This window comes from Crotalus tigris, unplaced genomic scaffold, assembly GCF_016545835.1.
Source record: "Crotalus tigris isolate CLP2741 ecotype Arizona unplaced genomic scaffold, ASM1654583v1 scf7180000018824.943158, whole genome shotgun sequence".
Lineage (NCBI taxonomy): Eukaryota > Metazoa > Chordata > Lepidosauria > Squamata > Viperidae > Crotalus > Crotalus tigris.
In genome coordinates, this window is record NW_024097214.1 from 331116 (window position 1) to 357492 (window position 26377).

A 26377-nucleotide genomic window follows, 5' to 3' on the forward strand; every position below is an offset into this window, starting at 1 on the left:
ACCAAATGTACTTTTCTTCTCCAGCATTCCTATTAGACACTTGTTATGCCATACTTATTCTAGAGACCAAATAATAATCTGTGTTTGGGGAACCTGCATATTCTCTTTCTCCAATTCTGCTCAATAAGGAATGATATTTGCATACCTTCAAAAATAGTGTGCTTCTTCCTGTACTGTTTGAACCCAACACTTATGAGGGAGATGGGTGGTTAAGAAGTTTGCTAAACAGACAGACAAGCTATCTCTTCCTTCCAAAGCAATTATTTGGGAAATGGAAGGATTGTCTTTATTCATTTTGCAAAACATATACTGTGTCACTATAGAGATAAATGTGCACGTAAATGCATGCTCAAAAAAATATCAGAAAAATGGGCACTGAAAAAAATGGCTACAAAAACATTTGCAATTTTTATATTTGAATGTTATGATAAATTATCATAGCCTGTATCCTGAACTATCTTCATATGAATCCTTTACTTGCACTCAACTATATTTATTATTATGTATCTATTTGGTAATTCAGACTTACTTGTCTTTAGGCTTCATAGGGCTATGTTTTATATTTGTCTTCATATTTTCTAAAATTAGTGTCATTTGAAAATTAGAAATTGATAATCAAACATTTTAGTGTTAATCTCTTTATTCATTTCTTGTAGTTCCTTTGAAGATGATTATGAAACAGATGAATTCTTATCTATGCCTGAAATTGAAGAAAAGTCAGATAATTTAGTTATTTCGCACATTTCAGCATAAGAATGGAGATTTGTCCCTAAAGACTACCATTATTAAATACAAGAATCTTCAGTTCTTATATTTGAAGAAATAATGTTATTTGACAAGCTACCGACATCTGAACATAATTATACATAATTATACAAGATATATTACTTCTTTCTCTAATGTAATAATTTTTCCTAACTATGGGGTATGCATAGAATTTGTGCATTCATGGAACCTGTAAGAAAACAACCAAGACTGGAGAAAGGTGAAAAGGTTCATATTTATATATAAAAAAGAATTTAAAACAACCAATAAATTCTTGAGGATTTTTTTTCCATTTTGGATTCTTCCTCCTCCTTTTATTATTTAGAAGCTATCTTCAGCTTCTTTCTTGTCTTACATAATTGTATACTAATTTTCAGTTTTTGGGTGTATCGGAAGTACCTGTCAGTTTCTAAATTATTTCTAGCTCACTGCAGATATTTATATGCATTATAGAATACTGAATGGTGATCATAATATGAGATTTTCAAGAATATTTAAATCTAGTATCAAGTTTATGTTTTTTTTAAATTATAATATAGAAAAGTGATGGCCCATTGGTTTTCATGGTCGTTCTTCATGAGATTTTTTTTCTTTTAACAGAATTCTGTAATTTTATTAGAATTCTTCCAAAAAAAGCATTACTTCCTTAAGAAATGCAACAATCCCTCTATAAAAGAAAAAATAGTATATATTTTCCAAACTTAATCAAAAAAATGAACGACCCAAAATTCATAACTGATGTAAAGCCCTACCAAATTAAAGCATTTTAAATTGTAGTGTAGAAAATGAGACTCAGTTGACAAAATGAGTACAACACTCTTCCAAAATAAACAAAAATCAGGTAAAAAATAACATTTACAAGATAGCTCCAGGAATATACCGATAATATCTTATTCCCTTACCCATTCTTTTGAACCTTGTTCTTCAAAAAAAAAAAAACCCCTTTTAAAGTAAAAGGTAATTCCCATTTGTATAAAAGAAGCATTTACAATAAATTGTTTAAATAGTTCTTAGTGGTATAAAATGGGCTTCCTCATGAGGTAATATGTTCACCTTCAGTGAAGGTCTTCAGATGAAGACCTGTTGAAAATGTTTTAGCAAATCCAGCACTGAGTAGAAGATTGGACTATCATTCAGAGGTGCTTTTGTTCTATGGTTCTGTGATAAAACAATGTCATAATGACAACAGATACAATCTGCTCAGAAGTGACAATAAAGATACTTGAAGCGGTAGAAAGCGTGAAACATCAACAGTAAAGAAACAAGCAATCAAGGAATATTCTACAGACTAGCACTTAGTAGCTATGAAGGCCTTGGAAAAGATACTCAGATGCCAGGATGTGTGTATACCTACAAGGATCAGAATACTGGAGGCAATGATATTTCTGTGACATTTTTTAGAAGTGAAAATTGTACTTTGAAATCAAGCTAGAAAAGAGCATTGCTGCTTTTGACTTTTTGTGTTGGACAAGACTTGTTAGAATACCATGGACAGCTAGGAAAACAAAGAGCAAATGGATTATGAAACAATTCAACCCATAGTTCTCACTTGGGGTACAGCTGTGTAGGTTCAAACTATTCTACTTCAAATGCATCATACAAAGACCTAGCTCTTTAGAGAAGGTGCAAATGCTGGGAAAAGTGGAAAGAAATAAGATACCAGCAGCAAACTGGGTGGACTTAGTTATAGTAGTGATAGGTGCATCATTGGAAGACCTGAAAAAGCAGGTTATGGACAAATCATGGGAAAAAATCAATGTGGTCTCCAAGAGTTGACAATGACTTTATGGTGTATAATCAATTAATCAGCATACACTGACATTACACGCAACAAACAGAATATTGTAGTTTAATATTGTGGATAAACAAATGTTCCTGATGATGAAATGATTCAGTTCAGAAAAGATGATAGTCCACAACAAACACACATTAACTAGTAATATAAAATATTTGAATTGCAAATGAGAAAATGTTTTCTGAAAAGACCTTTTGTTCAATTCTGCAGGGTAGTTGTTTTAATGTTTTTCAAAGGCACTTGGTTTACCACCACTAAAAATCTATAAGAATATAACTGTTTGAAAAATTTTTACAACATATATTAATGCCAATGTGTATAAGAATTTTTCTGTGTTCTGAAGGCATTTGTGATAAATTTGTGTCCATTTCTCACATTGAAACAGCTTAAGCCCAATTTCCTTTGAAAGACATGTTTTGCATTCATCTTTAAAGTACTGTCTTAATTTAAATGATTAAATATGAGCATATTTTGGCAAATTGAACAAGTTAGAAATTATAATGTTTAATTCCTAAGTGCTTAACTTCTTTCTGATAACACAATATAAATAATTGTGCATTGTAAAAAATACACTAAAAGAATTTATTTTTCCTATGTGTGTATTTTTGTATATATATCATATCTTGGGAATTCTGGATAGAAAGATGTCAGGATGATGATGATGATAATGAGACTGTAGTAGCAATAATATAGTTTAGTCTAACTTATCCTTTACAGTTTAATTTGCAGGCTAAAAGTTTGAACTGCAGTTGAGCTTCAGGATTCGGTTTAAATGCCACAAGACAACTGTGAAATATTTACAGTAACAATGTGTTAGAGTCATTAGTATCTCTCTAACTTATTGATGTAGAATATGATTCTCATTTTGTCTGTGAAAATTTTGCTCCATGGCCCTAAATAAATTAATAATTTTCTGGGGTATAAATCTGTGTGGGAAAGGTTTGAAGCAATTATAGGAAAAAAAATTCAAATTACCGTAAGCATCTAGCCAATTTCACCTTTTTTAAAGAAAGCCATAGTCTAAAAGCCTGGAAGATCATTACCAATGAATTTAGATAATATTCATCTAGAAGAACCTATGGCATAAGATAAATTCCACTGTGATGTACATTTTTACACTACCAAATATTTTTCAATAAAATCTTATATAGTTGGAAGAACTTTTTGTTTCAAAGGCTTAGTCTATTGCACCTTATTGGACTATTGCACCTAGAGCTTAATGTATTGCACCTTTTAAAAATTAAATTTTATCCTAGTATTATCATAGTACTAATATTTTTAACAGTAATGTGTGCAATTTTAAAATGTTTTTTTCCCAAGGATTGCCTACAGCCAGCCTTCAAAATAGAGACTACGGTATTATAAAAGATTTGCAATTTTAAAAATAACTTCAATACTGTTTTAATTGCAAGCAAGGTGTTATAATCAGACAGAGTTCAAGTCCCACCTTAGCCATGAAAACCATCTGGGTGATTTGGGGTCAATAACTTCCAGCCCTACCCACTTCCCAGGATTGTTGTTGTGAAGAAAATACAAGGACTAAGGTCTATTGGATATGTTTGCCACCTTGAGTTGTTTGTAAAAAAGTAATAAATAAAATTAACATTAGCATTCTAGAAACAACTAGAAAATGTACTTCTGAAGCAATAGCAAATAAAGTTTTCTCTACACCAGGGGAAAAAAAAACAAGCTCTTATCATTAGCTCCTTTTGAATATGAGCTGATAAATGTTAAAAATAAGAAAGTGGGGGGGGGAGGGAATCAATTATAGGAAAGCTATACAACATCCACTTTATGTAAAGAATCTAAAAGTACTGTAGATTTCTTAGTCTATAGTTTATACAAGAATAGCAGATTTGTCAAAGGTTACTTTTGAGAAAAGTTGCCTCTGAATAAGATTTTAATTAACCCTTTCAATGAGTTTTATGGGGTCCAGAGAATCTTTTTGCCTTTCTACCCCTTACATACATTTCTACTTCTTTTTCCATAAAAGAAGCCATGCTTAAAATCTAGGGCTCCCTTGGTGTTTTCATTGTGATGGTAACAAAAAAGCAACAGTGCATCACATATTATGAAGGACTCTGCTGGAGAATCTGTTTATTTTGGGGAGAGGAAGATTTACTCTGCACCTCTAGCTTAGAAGCCAAGGGTCAGCTTATGGGATGCTTCCAATTTTTACCGGGTAAATTAAGGGATTTCTTCTAGCTTCCTGGCATGTTTTGTTTTCTTGAACTATGGCAAGACTTAGTATGTTTTTAATAACATTAGCACCTCTCTGCTTAAAGCATGTGAAAGCTTACAACAGTTATATTTTGTTTCCATGCCAACCAAAACTGTTTCACCGTCTAAACATACAGTATATTAATATATATTATTTTGATTTGGATGCATTTTCTTCAAACTCTTAAAATTTGAATCTTGTATTCCATAAATCCTCCCTTTAATACCATTCAATTGTTAGGAAAACTATTTAATTCTGTGCCTATTTCCCTAGTATATTTGATGTATTTTCAATGTATTTATGACAGTTCTACAGTTTAACACTAAATATCTAACAAATTGTACACATTCTGACCTAACAATTTTTTCCTATGGTGCAGAAATTGATAATATGCCTTAATTTATTATATACAAAACACTGGTGAAATGAGTTGACAAATTCCAACTTTTTTTTTTTAAATAGAAGTGTCTGGCATGGTTCAAACTGGAATGAACAATACAATACTGAATTCAGGTTGGCCTGCATGGCGAGCCAAGCTCCTGCAAAGCTCTTACAGCTTTTACTTTGAAAATTGTTCTAATAATTAGTCAGCTAATCTATTTTGAAATACCCTTATGTGGTTTATCTTAAGAAAATTGCTTTAGGGAAAATTCAAAAAGCTTCTTAAATACAATTTGCCTAAATTTCTCAAAAATGTTGGATGTCCCACTTATTTTACTAGCAATGTTGTTTCTATTGTAATGTTCCTATTACAGGGATGCTCTTAACTTTATATTTTAAAGGCATCCCTTTATCACTCCCCAAATCACTTTATGTTAAAACACAAATGTGTAGATCAAGAGATAACTGGTAATTGTTTGGAGAGATCATTATTTTGTTGTCTTAAACCCTATCAAATACCAGAGGCCATTGTTAGTATTATTACACTTGAAGCCAAAAACATATTGACAGAAGTTATGTTTTGCTTGGCTACCTTAAGATATTGTATTCAAAAGCATGGAAAAAGTGGTTTGTTTGGTTGTTTTTTTTTTTTTTTTGCTTTTATGAGATGCTATAAGTTAATCTTTCTGCCTAAAGACAGAAATAATAACACCTACCTCATAAGAAAGGGTTAAAATGGTTCAGTTTGGTATATTGTGTAGATATTCCTTTTAATAAAGGGCTCAAGCAGTACTTGGTTAATTATACAGTAGCTTTTCCTATTGAGCAAAATGCTTTTCATTAATTCAAATAGGATTGCTTCACTTTATTAGAAAAAAGTATAACAGGTATAAAGTTTTTATCCATGGTTTATTTTTTAATAGAGCAAGCAGATATTTTCTTGGGCAGCAGGGGTGTGTGTGAAGAAGGTTGCCACTAAGAGGCAATATTGAGCAAAAGATATAGATCAAGTTAAATTATTCCAAGCAGTATCAAGTCTATTAATAAAAATAATAGGTGCAGATAATTTGATATAATTCTCCAGTTTTAACATGAAAACTGTTCTGATAGCTTTAGAGCTAGCTTTCAAAGACTGAGTACAATGCCAAAAATAATTTGTCCTGCATGTTTAAAATCAAAGTTTATTAAGTTTAATTAAAATATTTTAATGAAGACTACATAGATTATAAAACTAAAAAAGGACAAATTCTTGTAATTAATACTTATTCATGTATCATATGCTTTAAAGTTAAAAGTTATATTCTAAGAGATAGAAAAAAGTTATGAAATTTGTTGAGAGTTTTGTCAAAATTTACTTATGTTGGGAATGGCTTTGCCTTAGCTATTTGTACTTTTTTCTTTTGCAATTAAAATATATTTTTAAAACTAGTGGATGTTGTTTGTACTCCATTTCATAATAGGAATTATGGAGACGGAGAAATATCTAGAGGAGCAAAACAGAATTCACATTTACCCAGAACTAATTCTCATTGAACTGGATATATTTCTGAAGAGAAATGAAAAAGGTTGTAATATATGTTGACAGAATATACTACCATTTTGAATCAGTTGAATAAAAATCTACAACATTTGATAGAGGGGAGTATCTAAATATCAGAGATATTTCCTTATCTAAACGAAGAAACAAAATGACCATCAGTGTGTGTGTGGGGGGGGGGGGAGCAGTTGGAGAGAGAATGACACTTGTGAGGAAAACTGCACCCACACTCATCCTGGAATACCCCAAGAGGTTACTCTCTCCAGGGAGAAAGAGGGTTCAGCCACTGACCATCGGCAACCCCTAGCTATCTACCTCGCCAGTAGGCATTTGAGTTGCTCCTTCATCCTTCTCTAGTTACCCACTGCCATTAAAGAGATTTCAGAGTTCAGCCTCTGTTCTAAAGCAACCAAATGCTGCTCATCCATCAGGCCTTACTGCCAGTTGATTGGATGAGCAGTGGCAGCGGGGGAAGTTCCTTCCAGTTTCCCCATTGATTTTGCTTGTGGAAAGCTGGCAAGAAGTGCCAGAAATCACTCCTCAACTGACCTGTGGAACTGCCTTCCACTTTGCTGGGGGGAAACAATGGAATGATCAACGGATGAGCAAAAAAAAAATGTGTGTGGGACCAACTTCCAACTGACTTTCCCTTTGATGCTGCTTGTGGAAAGTTAGCAGGGAGTGTCAGAAATCACTCTTCCTCTCCTTGGCTTCCTCTCCTTGTCTGACCGACAGGACTGCCTGCCTCTTTGCTGAAAGGAAGAGAGGAACAAAGAGCTGCAGACTGCAAGGAAAACTGCATCTCACTCCCCATCCCAGTGTGTCCCAAGAACCTACTCCCTCCATGGAGGAAGAGGATTCACACATGAACTGCCAGTGCTCCCCAGCTAGCCTTACCTTGCCAGCAGACATCCAAGTCACTCCCTTGTCCTTTCCTCACCACACATTGCTATTAAGAGATTTTAGTTTTTAACCTCAGTTTCAAAGTATCCAATTGCCACTTACCTGTTGGGCCTTGCCACCAGCTGAATGGGTATAGCAGTGGGAGCAGGAGGAACACCTATCTTTCTGCCAGCTTTTCCATTGGTTTTTCATTTGGGAAGCTGGCAGGGAGTATTGGAAATCACTCATCCACATCAGCTGACCTGCAGAACTGACTGCCACTTTGCTGGGTGGGAAGGGGGAACAAAGGTAACTGGACTGCAAGGAAAACTGCTTCCCCAGTCTCCATCCCAGTGTGTCCCCAAGAGCCCCTCCTCCAGGGAGAAAGAAGGCTCGCCCCCTCATCACTGGCACCCCCCAACCAGCCCTACTCACCAGCAGGCATCCACGTTGCTCCCTTGTCCTTCTCTTGTTGCCCACCAGAGATATAAATTTTGGGCTCTGGTCCAAAGCAGCTAAATGTTGCTCACACATCTAGCCTTGATGCCAACAGGTTAAACGCAGGGGCCAGAGAGAGGCAGGAAATAGGACCAATATACACCCCTCCCATCTTCCCTTGTGCTGCACAATGGACATGTTTCTGCTTAGTGTAGTCAGAAGCCCAGTGGTACCGAAGCAACCACAACTTTGCCAAATGTGTTGTTTTCCCCCCTCACTTTGTCAGTACTCTTAATTCACTGACCTATATATACTTAATACAAGGCTTGAATTTATTTCTTGAATTAGCCACTCATTTTCAGATGACTCTAACATGCTCATTAGGCTAAATTATTGAAAAAAGTCAGAGAAGGTGCACTGTTCTATAATCTTGATAGATTGGAAAAACTATGGAAAATATAGGAAACCCCCCCCCCAAATATTATGAACATGGGGAAAAGAAATAATATATATTAATATAAGATAGGTGTATCTGTGTTTAGCACATGTAAAAAGAATATTGGGAATAATAAACTGATTCATAAACTGAACTTGAGTTGACAGTGTGGTATCATTGCTAAAAACGAAAATGTAAAACAGTCTGTAGCAGGAAAAATATTATTTCCCAATAGAATATATTTAGTATTGGTTAAACACTATTTCAAATATTAAGTTCAATTCAACTCATTAAACATATTTTAAGAAAGGTTCAGGTAGTCTTCGACTTATAACCACGTTTATTTTGCTAAGCAAGATAATTGTTAAGGGAGTTTGCCCCATTTTATAACTTTTTGCCAAAGTTGTTAAGTGAATCATGTGGTCGTTAAGCGAATCAGACTTCCCTCATTGACTTTGCTTGTTGGAAGCTGGCTGGAAAGATTACAAATGGTGATTACATGACCCAGGAACAGTGCAGTTATCCTAAATACATGCCAGTTGCCATGTACCTAAATTTTCATCATGTGACCACGGGGATGCTGCAATGGTTGTTAAGTATGACAACTGGTTATAAGTTACTTTTTTCAGTGCCGTTGTAATTTCAGTCGCTAAACAAATGGTTCTAAGTCATGGACTACCTGTATAGGCAACAAGAATGTTCTAGAAATTAAGTCTAACAAAGAGTGTCTGAAGAAACTGATTATTAGTCCACAAAAAATATGAGTAGGTTGAGACATAATAGCAGTTTTCAAATAACTGAAAGTGTCATACAGAAATAGGTTGAGAACTGGAAGTAATATTTCAAATGAATGTTAGTTCTTCCTAACAATAATATCAATTTGACAATGAACCACTTACCAAAAGCAGCGATTAACTCCCATTCACAGGATGTTTTGAAAGACAGCTGGATAACCACATGGTACAATACTTGGATTTGGATTCCAATACAAACAGGAGGTCAGAAGGAGGTCGACTGTTCATAGATTAAATTGTTCCTTCCAACTTTATGATTTTATGGTTTTTCCCATCTTACTTTAGACAAAGAGTTCTTGGGGTTTTCTTGCTAAAATTAGAATTCATGTCCAAGATACCAGATCAGTTAGTTTGATCTATTAATCTCAAGAATTATAAGTGGTGGTTAACAGCAATAGCTGTAAAATTAATAAGAAAAAAAGTTTGCAAACCCTTCCCATTTGTTTGAGCTTTCAATCAATGCAATAATAAATACAGCAGCTAGAAAAAGATCCAAGGCCACTTATTCTCCTTTTGAACATCTGTAAAGTTATAAGGTATGTATCTCTCTTGTATTTTTCCCTAAACATTTATACAAGCTGTTTTAGTAACTGTTGTACAAGAATCATATATTTTGCAATATTTATGTTGGGAACACTACAGCTTGCTATTTAATATGTATATGAAATGATTTTAAAAGATTATAAAATAGAATTATGCTGCACAATAAGAGCACTCAAAATGTTGTACAACTGATTCATCTGTTATTGTCTTTAACAAGCCAAACATATTGGAAGTGTGATCTGCCCTGCAGTTCAGTTTAAATAAGTATCATCTGGGCAAGATTTATACACCATTCAGCATTACATCATAAGAAAAGACAATAACATTTTTATTTAATTTATCATCTACTGTTTTCCTTAGAAATGGTAGTCCTACAGCAATCTTTAAAGAAAACCAATGACTTCAGCCATATCATTGAAGAGGTACTGAAGTTGCATTTAGAAAGAAATACATCAGAATCTAAACCATGATGTTTTAGAAAGCAATACCAACCACATACCCATTCTTCGCAACATTTAAACAATAAGAACTACATTAATACCAGATCATCCCAAGAAGCAAAGGCAGGGACCACTGCATGCCACTAGGTTTAAAAAAAAAAAATCTAGAACCTTTGCAGTGAAGGAGACTAGACCATACAACTGAAACATTCATCCATTCAAACTACAAATCTAAGTTACATAACTTAAATTATATAAGTTTCCTTCCCTTTTGGAAAAATAAAACAATGTTTACAAAGCAGGATTCCAGAGAAAAACATTCTAGTGTCCCTTCCTCACTGTAATTTGTTCAATTTCCAATGAAACTCTACTTATGGATCTTACAAATATGTACTGGCATTTGAATCCAGAATTTGTGGAATCACTATTTTCAATTAACAATCAACAGAACTTAAATATGCAAGTTATTTTTCCACATTTATTTTTCAGTTTTAGTGCAATTTTGTTATTGTTCTGTGAATGCTCAAAACAGTGACTATGTGACAAACATATGGGCAATACATTTTTCTATTAAAAACTTGGTTCTGAAAGAAAATTGTGTATGAAGCAGTTATAGCAACAGCTAGATTTAGCAAAGGTTGCAAAAAATTTCCTTTTTTCTAGTAAAGCGTAAAATATATTTTCATTCAATCAGACTAAGAGGCAACAATGGAGGAAGATTAGAGAATGCAAAAAGCACTGATGTAATTTCCTTCCCTAAAATTATGTTTTATAGTAACCAAAACAACAAAGAAAAGTTGTTAGAATATAGGGATTCAAAACTACTACTTTTGATAACCTTTTGTGGTTAGCATGGTAAAAGTTGTACAATTATTTCATTAAATTGAGCACTGATATCTTTAAAAAAGTATTCTGAGCACTAAATATTTTACATTGTTTTACAAAATTCAGTTTTAGGACTGACATTTATTACCTCAGCTTCTATGGCAGTGAAGAAGAAAACTTGTATCATTAAAACAAACTTGAATTAACTGTCAAAGATACAGAATAACAAATAAACAATTCCAAGGAATATTGAAATAATCAGCTAACAAAATGCTATTCAATGTCTGAAAAATACCAAAATATGGAGAACAGGCGTATTTATTACACAGTAGAATTTCATAACTGAACTATCAGAAACGTTTAGAAAGAAAGAAAAAGTTTAATGACTACTTCTATTAGCTTTCCATTGCACCATGTATGTTAGGATAAATTTCAAGACTTCTGCTTTGATTAGCCTTCTTAAGATGCTGAAAAAAAAAAAGTTTTGCTTTAGAAAGTTAAGATTCAAAAATGGGACATCCCATTTGGTCCGCATAAAAATCATATTCATATTCAACTGATATATTTTAATAGGACACATTAAATTACCAAGTTAAATGTAAAATTCAAGAGGTTAGCTGCAAAAAAAGACAGGAATACTAAAGAGCATTTTCCACCATTTACTCTCATTATCAAAAATATTTTTCAACTCTTCTTGCAAAACAGAAACAAAAAAACATACTGAACACTTACATCACATTCTTCTTCCTATGGCTTTAACCCTCCCCCCACACCCTGCCCCACCCACAGAAAAGACAGGGGGGGGGAAACAAATCTGGAAGTCAACAAAATAATTATTTGCTCACATTGACATAAAATGACACTTGGTACACTATAGAAGAAAAAGGAGACATCACCCAACCAGTATCCAAAACTTTTGTCTTATTTTTAGACCTAGTAACCATCATTGTACATGCTTTGTGCCAAATCTAATGTTACAGTTCATTAGCAATATTAATCAGTTAACAATTAGATGGCAAACATAAAGGAGTTTAAGAATCTATGGTATAATGTCTTTTTATAACAGCTGCTGAAATATTGCTGTAAATCAGAACATAGTCCTCTATAAAACAAGATAACAAAAAGGGCAAAATCCAGTGTTGCAAAAGAAACCTTTGACTTGTACAATAGGACATTTCCTGTCCGACAGTCTTTCCTCCCTCCATAGGGTTGTAAGGAAGAGGTTTAATTGGATACAACCCAATATTTTCTGTTCTAGTCAGCCCATACTTTATGCAAAATAAAATAAAGAAGTATTAAACACCAATCGTAATTTGTAAAATTGATACGAATTAACATATTTTCAATGTGGATTGACTTTTCCAATGGTATAACTTAGAATTAATTTCAAAATCATACTTAATCAGCAGGTTTTATATCAGCTCTTTAAGGATATCAATTAAGAAAACCTCCATTCTTGACACATTCTACTCTTGCATTGTAGGATTTAATCTAATCTTGGAACAGATACGGTAATTTCAAGTGAAAACTATGTTTTGACAGTGTTATATGCCTTAAACTGCAAGAATGTGCTAATAGCTGTCAGATTTTAAAATCTAAAATATAATGATGTCTCAATAACTTTGGCATAAGACTTAAACCATTTTTATTTTTTAGCCAACTAGCATAACAGAGTTAAAAAAATACAGTATCTATTTCATAATGAACTCAGCAAAAATATCCAATGATGAATGTTAAGTTTATGACATAGCATGACACAGATTAATGACATCAATCTGTAAAAAAAAGTGTGAAATTAAAAAACAGGAACAACTTTTTCTTTTCCAAAAGATGATCAAGCTTTTGAACGTCTTGAGTGATATCAACTGAAGCTAAAGTCCAGTATGATCATTTCTTGGTTTCAGGTCAGCATACAGTAGCTGGACAATTATAGTAATATCTTTTATTTCTGAACAAAGTTTAGGTGCTGAATTATTAACTTCCCTATCCACAAATAATGTGGTATTACAAGATTGGCTGTTGAAGTTTTTATTAGTTTAGCATGTCATTTTTCTTGCAATGATGATACTGAACGTGGATACATCATGTATTAGCACAACTGTGATGGACTGACTAGAAATAATTTCAGTATATTAAATCAATTTCTGATTAAGCACAAAGCATGAATTGGTACAACAAGGTCAGTATATGCCAAAAAAGTAGTTCTGTATTAAAAATCATTTACATTAGGATTTGATCTCAAACTATGAGATGTTGTAAGAACTAAAGACTGTTTTGGGATAATTCCGCAATTACCAGCAAACTATTTCCCTGACACTAACACACAACATAGCAATGAAAACACTTGATACAAGTGATCTATATGCAGGAGCTACGGCAAGTTAAAGAGAACCATAGCTGCCTTCAAATTGTAGCAGTCCCCTTACCAAACGAGGGGAGAAAGAAAGACTCAGCAGTCGTATCTCATGTCCATAGCTTCATCCAAGATCTTATCATCGTTTGTACTGGCAGCTAAAAATGTCGTTACCGGTGACCCTGTCATATTAATTACACTGGTACTTGTGCTGGCATTGCGCACCGCAATGCTGGTCACATTAATGCCCAAAGTAAGCCTAGTCTGCTCCAAAGCTTTTTCTGGCACTGCAAATGCCTCCAATTTCTTTTCCCCATTAGCCATATATGAATTTTGGCAGCCACGACATATGCAGTCTAAACAGGCTTTGCGATTTGAGTAGCAAGGGCAGCGCTGGCCACGACACGTAAGAACACTTGGATTTTGTGTAGCTCGGCCACACTTGCACCCCTTTTTCTCTTGTGCCTTTTTGTACACAGTTTTTGTTGGACTTCCTGGCACAACATGACTGCTAGGATTTTTTTCTTTTGACTTTTTTAGCATTCCTGATTTAGATTTTGGATGAGATTTCTTGGTGGTATGGTCTGTATTTTTTTTCATGCTTTTATTTGATAGTAGTACAGTTTTACCTATTTTAGGAGCAGTACCTCCATTAGGTACAGCTGCTATTGACTGCAAAGACATCTTTGATTCCTGCTTCATCATTACTGGAGCTGAGGCCCCCAATGTTGGGCCACAAAGAATGCTAGAAATTGGAATATGCTGAAGCTTTTCACTGTCACTTTCTGATCGTGATCGCTTTCTGTTTAATTTTGCTACCTTAGGTGTTGCAGCTGTACATGAAATCCCATGAGGTGAAGCATCCATTGATATATACACATTGTGGCTAGTTGGTGGGGGAGAAAGCTGCAAAAATGGGCCATTTGTTAAATTGCTTTCCAAGCTGTGCTGTAGATTAGGGCTACATACTCCTGCATTGGAGTCCAAACTCCGTAGCACTTCCTCAACACTAAGTAAAAGAGGGTCACCAGGTTTGATGTCTTCACTGAAACCATGAATATCAATGCCGGTTGCACACAAGTCACCAGGGGAAACTATGTCACACATAGGCTGAAGACTGCTAGAAATATCTTCAGTTTTTATGTATTGTCCAGGATTACATATACTGACTGTATTTGCATGTTCGGGAGATGGAATATTTACTCCAAGTTTATCTACTGAGAGCCCATTACAACTGGGCAGACCATTAACAGTGGAGCCTTTTACATCACAGTCATAGGTGCTTTCAGGTATAGAACAACTTGTTGGAGGCTCATTAGCATACTCTGAAGTTGAAGGTGAAGGGGAACGGATCAAACACATTGCCAAGGCTTCATCAGATGCTTTTTCTGTGTCAACACTGAGTGGGGTGCCATCTTTAAGCAAAGTCAAAAGATCTGGGGAACTGTCAACAGCTTGCTTAATATCTCGTCCTAATGGCGTTTGTGTTATGTACTCACATAGTTTTTTATAACAGTTCACCAGAATGCTTAACTGTTTATTTTCTTCAAACTGCTCATAGTCTTTGCACCAACTACATGATGGTTTCATCATCATCTTCTTGCCTTTACAGGTTTTGCAGACATAATGTTGACATGTAGAGTTGGTGGGTGCAATTGGATCTTGTAGCAGATTTCCTAAAAGGAAAAAAAAAGGAGATTATAAAAACTCAAGAGTAATTTAAAAATTGTTTTTCAACAACTAGAAAGTCTGTGTAATGCCACTGCTGTATGTTTTAGCTGATCAAGCTAATAGCAACATTTGGCGTATCATCAACCTATGACAGCACATACTTTCAACTTCATTGTCAATGCTCCAGTATTTTCAATATTAGAGCAAGATACAAGAATTTCTACAGTTCCATAATGACATTTGATTGTTCTAGATTGAATGATACAAGACTCTCCCAATAAGTTTTCTGATTAATTATGTGATATAAACCTTAGTTTAAACTTTTTTAAAAAATGATTAAAATCTTATATTAAGTTTAATAAATAAATACTAAATAGGCATGTGACATAATTCCGTTTTAGTGAAGTATGAATTTTGAAGACATCATTTATAATATTTCTAATTATAAGGAATTGGGAAGAATACACAAATTTGATCAAAGAAACAGAAGCAAAACATTTGTCAATAAACACTAACCACCAAGAGAGCAAAAGTATGTATTCTATACTATAACATTTAAAAGATGGCCAAATTGTATATATGTGTGGAAGGGTGGCTATGCATGTGCACACATATATTTAAAATATTAATATTCCTACGGAGCCTTCCAATACTTCCGATATAAAGTATAAAGCAGAAACAGAGAAACTGGCTATGCATTGCACATACTACTTAACTACTGAGCCATTATCTATGCCCATTTTGGACACAGAGAATCCCCAATGCTGAAAATAGCGGGGGAATAAATTATTGTTATCTCACTTATCTCGCAGAGAACATGTTTCATTGACCCTACTCAAAAGGCAACTAATAATAAGAGAAATGATGAGCAATAGTCAGTAGCTTCACTTAAAATGTAAACATGTTCTACCCACAGTTTTTAACAGCTATTGGTAGGAAGTCTTCTGATTATCCATAGGGAAACCTCATGTAAATACAACATTTAGTTAGATCTTAGAGAAAAGCTTTAACATATTTTTAAAGTTAGCAAGTAAGAACTTTTGCTTGTTCTAAATTCTTGCATATTTTTACCACTGAACATTATTAGAACTTCATGTGGATCCTCTGAATAATGCCCCAGTGACAAAGTTTTCCAACATGTGATATGCCAATGTGAAAAGGTAATTACTCCCTTGGATTTAGTAAAAAAAGAGTGTGCCACCTCTATCTGCAGTGATTGCAATTAAACATTTCATGTAATAGATAATCCATCTTTCTATTGGTGTGTAGAAATTTTCCCCTACACTAAGGATATATTATATTTGTTAATGCTCTCTCCCTTCCTCATTACACAAAATTGGTAATTACTAAGGCATTTTTCTTAAAGTTGTGCTCTGAAGTTATAGATTCATAACCTGGTAAAGAATGAAAATATTTGTATTGGTTTTTAGACTTATCAGAGGAGGACATAAGGAACTATTGCTTCCTGCTGAAATCAGATTAGTTCCATCCCTTTGGATGTTTCAGCAGTCCCACAAAACCTGGTTATGTTATCAGGCCTGGGACTCCCAGAGAACTAGAGACATTCTTACATAGCTGGATTGTTGAGGTGGACATTCTTATCATTTCTCTCCCCAGGGTTTTTATATTGTTTTTATAATATTTATTTTTATATTTATTATCTGTTGTTTGTTTAATTGTTGTACAACGCCCAGAGTTGCTTTAGATGGGCAGCTGTACAAATTTGAATTTTGATTAATAATATTGCTGATTTATAACTCAAGTTGGACAGTTAACAAATGTCATTCTTGAGTTTATAAAGGTTAAGCTCCAACTGCATCCATATTTCCATGCATCTTAGGTACCAAAGGAACTTTATGAGCTTTTTGATTTAATAACTTGCAGTGTAATAGCCTCTCCTTTTAGATTTTATTCAGTGTAAACTGTTATTAAAATACTGAGTATTATTAATAAAAATAGATGAGTTTAGAGAAGCACACCAATATATCCTTTATTCAATCATTACATATTCATTAGAGTATTTATCTGTTATCTGTTTATGAATAATTTATTAGATTTACAGTATATTCCAATTTTCATTTATGAGCTTAAGGAGGCATATTAGTCCTTGCTTAATAACCAGTTGCTTAGTGACCATTTGAAATTACAATATACCCCAAAAAGGTACTTATGACCTAGATTTGAAGTTCTGGTGTCTGCCCCCCAGTCACATGATTGCATTTTGGGCACTTGGCAACTGGACTGCATTTACAGTTGTTTGCAGCATCCCGAGGGCACATGATTAATTTAGATTTTTTGCCAGAAATCAGTGCTTATTTCCAATTTCTGGCAAAAAAACACCCATTGCAAATAATGGGTTTGCTTTATGACTGCTGTAAAACCAAATCAGTCACATGACTCAATTTACAACCATAATTCTTATTAATCCTTATGCTTATCTAATCTAAATTAATCCTTTTATGATTGTAAGTCAAGGACTACCTGTGCAGCTCTCCTGCTCTCATTTTCCTTCACAATCCTATGAAGAACATTAGACTGAACAACTGCTTCTCACAACAGTAATAAACTACAGGGAGTCCTCGATGTATGACCACAATTGAGCCCAGAATTTATGTTGCTAAGTGAGAAATTTGTTGTGAGTTTTGCCCCATTTTACAACTTTTCTTGCCGCATTTGTTAAGTGAATCACTGCAATTGTTAAATTGTTAACTGTTGTTAACTGAATCTGGTTTCCCCATTGATCACAAAAGGTGATCACATGACTCCGGGACACTGCAACCGTCATAAATATGAATCAGTTGTCAAGCATTCGAATGTAAATCACGTGGCCATGGGGATGCTGCAATGGTCATAAGTGTGAAAAATGGTCATAAGTCACATTTTTCAGTGCCGTTGTAACTTTGAATGGTCACTAAATGAACTGTTGTAAGTCGAGGACTACCTGTAGAACAGCCTTGCATATGCACAATTTAATATAAAAAACGAGCACTAACAGAGTAGCTTCTTCCTTCGATCCTTTACAAAGCGGAGCTACAGCAATACAAGAATGGCAGTTTTTCTTCCCCAAAATAAACTAGAGTGGCATGACCAACCTGGCCTTAGTAAGGTACACAGCCATTAGCAGTTCATACTGCTGGTATTGGTCTTTTCCCCCACAGATTCTGCTCAAATAAAATATAATTTATTTGCTTGTTTATTTATTTCAATTCAAAGGCTGCACATCTCAAATTCAGAATTCTCAGTGGCTAATAGCTAAAATCAGCATAAAAACCCTAAAAAAAAACAAGAAATGACAACACAAATATAGACCACAGTAACCACTACTAGCCCAACTCAAAGTATAGGCTTTAGTCTAAATCCTGTATTAGTCAGAATCAACAGTACTGCAACACTTAATTTTTTCTCATTTAATTCAGTTGTTGTGTAAGTATTGCCAAGAAATGAACAAGGAAGATGAACATGCATACCCATATAATTATTAGCCACAATTCTTTGGATATTTTATAGAATAAACATATAATATATAAAATCAAATGAAAATAGCAGAACCTTTGAGGTAAAATCAGTAGCAGCAATAATATATTCAACATATGAAACCATAATGATACTATATATGACTAACACCTTCTTTGTTACTATCAGGTGGGAGATCAAAAGAATAGGAAGGATGGTAGTGCCACAGTAAAGCCTCTTTTTGAGCTATGAAATTTTATTATAACCAGAATATTGAAATATTACAATCTTCCCTCTTTAAATTAAACAATCTCAATATTTAATAAAGGAGATTCACCTTTTTCCCCTTCTCCCTGAATTCAAAAAGAAACATTTACACTTTTCCTAAAGAGGCAACTAAAATTACAATTGATATAAATTCTAAGGCAAACTTTTAAAAGTATCAAGAATATTTGCTAATGCATGAATTTAAGCAATATTTACTTTATATTTTCTCTTATTTTTATTAAGAAATCTGTCCTCAATTGTTGGGAGCAGCAGAAAAAAGTTGGAGAAGAAGAAGAGCTGGAGTGCAGAACTGTTGTGGCAGAAGCAAGCAACAAACAAGCAACACAGACTGACTGAAGCGTGAGTATGAATCTGAGCTGATGAAATAACAATGTTTTGGGTCATTAACACTAACACAATTCTAAATGCTACTGTGTTCAATGCAATAAGCTCCCTAGAAATTCCTCAGCTTGTCAAGAATATAAAATCTAAGATCTAAATTGAGCTTGAGCAGTTATACTTACAGAAATCAAAAAATACATTGAAGGTTTTTTTGTAAAAGTATTGTGCAATACAGTCTTTACATCTTAACTTTTTTTCTAAGAATCATAAAATAGAAGGCTCTAACCATCACTGCAAATAATTTAACCAAAGCATTGAACTCTACTGACTTTACAGTAGGCTGAAGACCTTACATCAGGGGGTGTCAAACTGGCGCCGGATGTGTCATGTGCAGGTCACACCCACCCCAGCTCCGTAAATGCAAAAAACATGGCAATACGCCATGATTCATCATGTGATGTGATCGAGTTTGACACCCGTGCCTTACATTGATCAGAAAACTCATGACCTCAAATTGAAGTTTATATGGGCTAATATGCAAGAATGCAATTATATGCAAATAAAAATTGTTCTAAGAAGACAGTAAGAGTTTGACTTCTAGAATGAAAGATGCTGCTTTCTAAAATCTGCTTTCTATATAAGGTTATAAGAAAAGAATGTCAGTAACTGTCAAAAATAAGCACATTAGGATTTTGGTTAGCTTGCTAACTCAAAAGCTACCTTTATATACAAGACTTTTCTTGCCCTTTTACTATCACATCTGCTTAAGGTTCAAGGACATTCTATGAATAGAGACACCTGTTAGAGCTAAAGTGGTATATTGACTGTGTTTAAAAAAATGGGCTAACATTTTGTATAATCAGAGTTTCTTAAATTGTCCAGGTTTGCAGAATACGTTGATCCACAAACCAACCTCAAAAACAATTATGGGCACTAAAAAAAAAAAAGAAAAGCAAATGAACAATTATTTTTTATACAGTAAATCTCAGCTTAATGGCCATTCAGGGAGATGGAGTGTAAGTAAATATTAATGCAGTCCAAAATGTAGGTATTTGCATCAATTATACAAATAATAAAAAATTGATGCAAATAACAGAAGACAATTTATACAAACCATCTGGATTATTTCACATACAACAGACTTTATTTTGAGGTAATGCCCAAATGGAAATTTTATCCACTATATTAGCAATCTGCTTACTACAGATCTGCTAAAAGTGATGGTTTGTTTCATTTATAACTGATTTTAAAGGGGAATCTTATATTATTCTATTACAAGAGAGATTGGGGAAAATCAGGACTAAGCAAAACTAAGGATCTCTATCAGAGATGCCAAGCTGCTATGAGGCACTTCTATAGTAAAAAATGGCTGTGACACTCAAATGAAAGGGTTGCTGGTGGTTGTTGTTGTTTTTTAAAAAAAGCAAAATAAAAGTTAAATTGTCTCTTTCAACATAACTGATATTTCTTTTAAAAACAGGAATTCAAAAAGGTGATAGAAATTGAAAATCCAATATATATAAAAAGCAATGGAGAATTTACATTATTTATTCATTCATTCAGTTTATATAGCTGACCATCTCAAATACGTGACTCATAAAAACAGAATATATTAGAAATAAACAACCCAGATAAACCTTCTAAAAACCAATTAAAACGTTATTTGTAATAGAATACAATCCATACAATGATTGACAATACAATCAGCAAAGAGGCTCCATTCTATCACCATTGGATCTCCTGTCAGTATGACAAAGTATGTTCTGAGAGCCTTCTGAAAGGCAAGCAGGGTCAGGGCCACTATAGGTAGCCTTCAACTTACAACCACAATTGAGCCAAAATTTCTGTTGCTAAGCAAAAAGTTTTGTCCCATTTTACAATGACATTGCTATTAAGTTAGCAACATAGTTAAGTGAATCTGGCTTCCTCATTGACTTTTATTGTCTGAAGGTCACAAAAAGTGATCACATGACCTGGGAACACTGCAACTGTCATAAATATGAGTCAGTTGCCAAGCATCTGAATTTTGATCATGTGATCATGGGGATGTTGCAATGGCTGCAAGTGTGAAAAACAGTCATAAATCATTTTTAATGCCATTGTAACGTTGAATGGTCACTAAATGAACTGTTGTAAGTTGAGGACTACCTGTATAATTTGTGTGTGGGGGGAAAATGTTGTTTCAAACCATAGGAACTGCAATAATAAAGGCTCTTTTTCCAGCCTCAATTGGATAACTAGATGTAAGAGGGGAGAGGTGGTCTCTCAAATAATCTGGCCCCTTACAATGTACAGCTTCATAAGTCATTACCACCACTTTGAGTTCAACCTGAAAGCAAGTTATTTTGCATTTTACTTCAATAATTAATTCAATATTGCTAATTTTAAAATGTAATAGCCATGACACAAAATGACACATTAACGTAAATTAAAGAAAATGTTACAACTTTTCACTGTTCAATAGAATTTCATGTTTACATTCTGCAATCTTTATAACAGTCTCAATACTCTAAAATGTCTGTGGAAGTTTTCTTTTCTTTTGCTATCTAAGTACTAGGATGACCTTATTCTTTTTTACACTATGTATTATGTCCTAATATTATTATATTCACTTACATAAAATTCCTTATAAGTAACATCTAGAATGTTCAGTTTTATATTATTGTAACTAAGATTTGTTTACTGTCCAATCACAGGGATTTCAAGCAGTTTACAGCAACAAATAAAGGAAATACAGAAATGCCTTCAAGTTAGTCTTAACTCCTGGTGACTTGCTGGAAAAGCCCCTACAGTTCTCTTGGAAACATTTTTGGATATGATTTGCCACTGCTTTCTGCCTAGGAATCAGAGAGAGAAAGACTGGCCCAAGGCCATCCTGATGAACTTGTGCTTAGGAAGCACTAGAACAGTGGTTCTCAACCTGTGGGTCGGGACCCCATTTGGGGTCGAACGACCATTTCATGGGGGTCGCCAAACCATGCTGTCCACCATTTTGTTCCCTTTTCCCTAGCTGTCCTACTCCCTCTTATTGGTGGCCACACCCACTTGGGGGTCACCACAACATGGGGAACTGTATTATGGGGCATTAGAAAGGTTGAGAACCACTGCACTAGAACTCTGCCAGACTTTAACCAACATAGCAAACTGGTTCTCATATAAGATATGACTGGCCATAATATTTTAATTCTTGAATTATGCTAAAGAGGCACAAAACCTTATAACACCTAAAAAATATCATATGGGTTGGGGGAGGCAGTGTGGATTCACATCTATTTCACAAAAATTATGAAGTGTTACTCTACACATGGCTTAGAAGCAATGTACTAATATCACAGACTCTTCATAAAGTTGCGATACTGACAGCACAAAGGTCTTGACGTTGAAGTTTACATAAATATTTTTAGTGATAGTGCAAATAATCTGCATTTTAAATGAATGAAAACATCTACTATGAACAAAACCTCATACTCAAATTACCACGAATATTTAATGAATTTATATAGGGCTGTAATTCAAACAATGTGAATCTGGGCAGTATACAGGAAAAAAAAAACCAAAGTCATACAACATTAAACATCTTTCAATGTATAAAATTAAGTACCAGGGCTTAAACTCTGATTTACTCATTTATATCACTCTTTCTGTTTGAAGTTAGATACCTGCCACTTACAATTCAATATAGATTGTTACAAAGTTGAAATAATTTTCTGAACATTAGGGTTCCTAATCTGTTGTTCTACTTCATATTCTAGATTTAACATCATACATAGAAGTCACATACAACATATTTATTTGTAATTAAGATACGTACGTTATGTTACAAATGCAAGGAAGACATCAAAAATGCATCAACGTTTAAGTTCTCTTGTAGAACAGCAAAAAAAGTCTTTAAATTAAGCATACAGCCCAATTTTGAAGGTTTATGAAAAGGTTACCTAGTCTGAATGATTTCAGAAACCATTTATACCGAAGAACTTAAATAATATTTCAGTTGTATATTTTTAAATTGTTGCTCAAATCTTTGCTTGGTTTGTAAGTAATGGATGTATTCGCACATATATATCCATACATAAGTTAACCACAATTTATTCGATTAACCTATTTTTAGGAATTAACACGAAACACACTATAAGTACACGGGCTGAGTTTGCCTAGCACAAAAATGTTAGCATGTAGTTTTGTTTTATTATATCGTGAAAATCCAGACCAGTTTCCATTTACAAAATCTTCTCAAAGGGAAAGCTGTTTAGTTGCGAAGCAATTTCTAAAAACCGACAAAAGAGAGGGCAACTTTCAAAACTCCCTACAGGACTGAGGGCAGGCGTCTCTCGGCTGACGAGGATCGCCCTAAAAGAAGGCGGCATTGCTCCCTGCCCATTTCAGTGGGTGTAACAGGGGAGGCGAGAGCGAACTAGACAGACGGACTGACGGAGACAAGGAGGGAGGGAGGGCGAAGGAGAGTGCCGGCTCGCCCGCGGCCCAGAACAATAGAAAGCGCCTCACTCACCGCACACGCAGCAGGAGAGCGACTGCCGGAAGTAGGGCAGCAGCTTGCCGATCTCGGCCAGGCACTGCGGATCTTCCCCGGGGCCGTAGCTGAGTACCAGGCGACTGGCGGAGATGTACAAGGCTGTAGCATTCACCGGGTTCATCGCAGACGCTGAGGCCAACGGCTCCGGGCTGAGAAGAAAGCGCGGCTCCGCGCCCAGGCAGGGCAAGCCGAGGGGCGGCTGCGCTCCTAGCCCCGCATCGACGCGCCGTCACAGCCAGGGCCGGGCCTGCTTTTCTCCACTTGCTTGCTCCCCCCGCCCCCGCCACTGCCACCGCCGCAGCTCTTCCTTGCTACCAGCGGCGGCCGTCCACGGATTATTCCAGGCGGCCGGCCATGCCGGCCTTGCTCCCTCGCCCTCCCCGGGCGCCTCAGGCGGAGGGGAGGCCCCGCATCGGGGGGCGGTGGCAGGATCCGCGAGCCCGGCGCAGGGCGACGGCCTGGGCCCGGCTCTGATAGGGGCGGGGGAAGCTGCTCCGCCTAGAGTTTCAGCGCGTCCATATTACCACGGATTCCCTGCGTCTCTTCCGCAGAGCTAACGGCTTTGTCGCTCCTAGCCGCCCTCCGCGCAAGAGCCATCCACCACACGCCCAGCTCCAATGTCAATAGCAACCGTTAGCTCCAACCGTCACTGCGCAGCCATCACCGCGGCCGCTTAGGTTCAGTACTGCGCATGCGCGGCCATTCTCTACCTCATCGCACCCACCCCCTCCGCGTCCTCTTGAACACTACGGCCGCCGTGAGAGCAAGCAGGGTGGGGTTCCGTCTTGGGTTGCGCCCTCTCTGGGCCTCCGCTGAGGTTTGCTCCGCTATTCGGAAAAATAAGAGAGGCCGCCTCGTTCTCCGATTCGCTCCAGCAAAAGATCCTCAAAAGGCTGGTACTTGTCTGATATCCAGAACTACGGCTTCAATTTGTATCTTGCTTATTAGGATGGAAGGTTTGAGTGCATGATAATATCTCTTTGAACATAGATAGAGTGCCCTTGCCTCAATATGGAGGAATTGATGCATTCCTGTGTTGATCCCAGGAACTATTTACCACCAAATATTGCCGAAAACAGCTTAATTTAAGATGCAGTCGACCACAGCACTGTCTATGAGTTTCCGTAAATTACATACAGGGAGAAAAAGAATATAAAATGAATTAAATGTATGTACTTCCCATAGACAGTTGTCCTCCTCTGCACAATGTTCATTATGCAAAGTACCTGAAATTTATATTGAAACACACAGATCAATTCTAATAATCTGATTATCACTCTTCAAAGGAATAAATTCTAGGTCAGTGTACAACATCCAAACATCTAGATCCTGCATAACTTCAATGTCAGTGCATTTTGTCTGGAAATTCTGATATGTGTCCAAAGTAGCTCAAGATAAAATTAAACCAAGTTACAAGAACAAATGCAATAAAATCTGAAAAGATATGTTATTATGGCTTCATTTCCATAAAACAACTAACATGTTAATCTTGAGTCTGGCAACTGTATAAATCACTGAAAAAATCTAGGGCTGTTATTAGAACCAATCTTGGCTAAACCCAGCCTCCTTTGCAAACAAAGGTGCTTAGATTTTAACACAAGGGGGGAAATCTAAACTGGATCTTGCAGCTATTGCTAATGGAGTGAGCGGGGGCATATCTTCACCCATTGCTTTTCTGTTTGTTTCACCTCTTTTTTGCACCTAATGTAATGAAAAATCCACAGAGGCTGGTTTGCACAACATATTGGTAGGCTAAAATATAATTTGGTTGGATGAGTTTGGTGTAGTGGTTGAGGTGATAGCTTAGGAAACAGGAATGTCTGAATTCTAGTCTCAGTCTAGGCACGAAAGCTGACTGGGTGACTTTGAGCCAGTCACTCTCTTAGCCCAACCCACCTCTCAGGCTTGAAGGAGGAAGGAATATTATGTATGTTTGCTATCTTGAGTTACTTTTAAAATTAAATAAAGGTGGGATAAAAATAAATAAATAATACATATTTGCATAACAGGTTGTTCTGTTATCACCTTTAAAAATATACAAGGCATAGGATCTGGTTAGTTGTGGGACCACTTTTTCCCAAGAATATCTGCCTGCCCCACTCACTCCCAAAAGGAAATCATGCTCAAAGTTCCCTCTTTTAGATCTTGTCACCTTATGGGACATGGGAAGTGTGCCTTTTCGGTGGCTGCCTCTGTTAATAATAATAATAAGAAGAAAGACAAAAAGTCTGGATAGTGGATGTGGCAGTGCCTGGAGACGGCAGAATAGACGAGAAAGAACTGGAGAAGATAACAAAATACAAAGATCTACAAATAGAAATAGAAAGACTGGCAAAAGCAAGCAAGGGTAGTACCAATAGTAATAGGCTCTTTGGGTGCAATCCCAAAACAACTGGAGCACCACTTGAACACCATTGGCATTGACAAATTCGCTATTAGTCAATTGCAAAAGACGGCCTTACTAGGAACTGCTTCCATCCTGCGACGATACCTGTAATACCGTTAAACATCCACATCTGCCTATCCCAGGTCCTGGGTTAGGACTCGATAGGTAGACAAAATGCCAAATCCAGTCTGAACATTTGGCTGACTGTGCGATGATCCATCATCATCATCATCATCATCATAAAGTTGGAAGGGACCTTGGAGATCATCGAGTCCAACCCCCTGCTCAGGCAGGAACCCTACACCATTTCAGACAAA

The 26377-nt window shown here is 35.7% G+C and overlaps 2 protein-coding genes across 5 annotated transcripts in view; one reads left to right on the top strand and one right to left on the bottom strand.

Moving 5' to 3' along the window:
- PPP2R3A (protein phosphatase 2 regulatory subunit B''alpha) overlaps positions 1 to 6751 on the top strand; it is a 42310-nt gene extending 35559 nt beyond the window's left edge. For all 4 annotated transcript variants that reach the window (XM_039356408.1, XM_039356407.1, XM_039356410.1 and 1 more), the window contains one exon: positions 657 to 6751. In XM_039356408.1, coding sequence (XP_039212342.1) covers positions 657 to 753 — 97 coding nt within the window. In that variant the 3' untranslated portion in view covers positions 754 to 6751. The remainder of the gene's footprint in view (positions 1 to 656) is intronic.
- A 4950-nt stretch (positions 6752 to 11701) lies between these two features.
- MSL2 (MSL complex subunit 2) lies at positions 11702 to 25987 on the bottom strand. The gene is made up of 2 exons (XM_039356349.1): positions 23651 to 25987; positions 11702 to 15086 (listed from the first exon to the last, which is right to left on the bottom strand). Exons 1-2 carry the CDS (start codon positions 23793 to 23795, stop codon positions 13507 to 13509), a joined length of 1725 nt encoding a protein of 574 aa, XP_039212283.1. The 5' UTR covers positions 23796 to 25987; the 3' UTR covers positions 11702 to 13506.
- Between the last annotated feature and the right edge of the window lie 390 nt (positions 25988 to 26377).

Excerpts from the sequence above, each read along its gene's own strand:
- MSL2 (XM_039356349.1), bottom strand. The coding sequence starts at position 23,795 with ATGAACCCGGTGAATGCTACAGCCTTGTACATCTCCGCCAGTCGCCTG. Across the intron at positions 15,087-23,650 it reads GCTCTCCTGCTGCGTGTGCG|GAAATCTGCTACAAGATCCA; the intron begins GTGAGTGAGGCG and ends TTTTCCTTTTAG.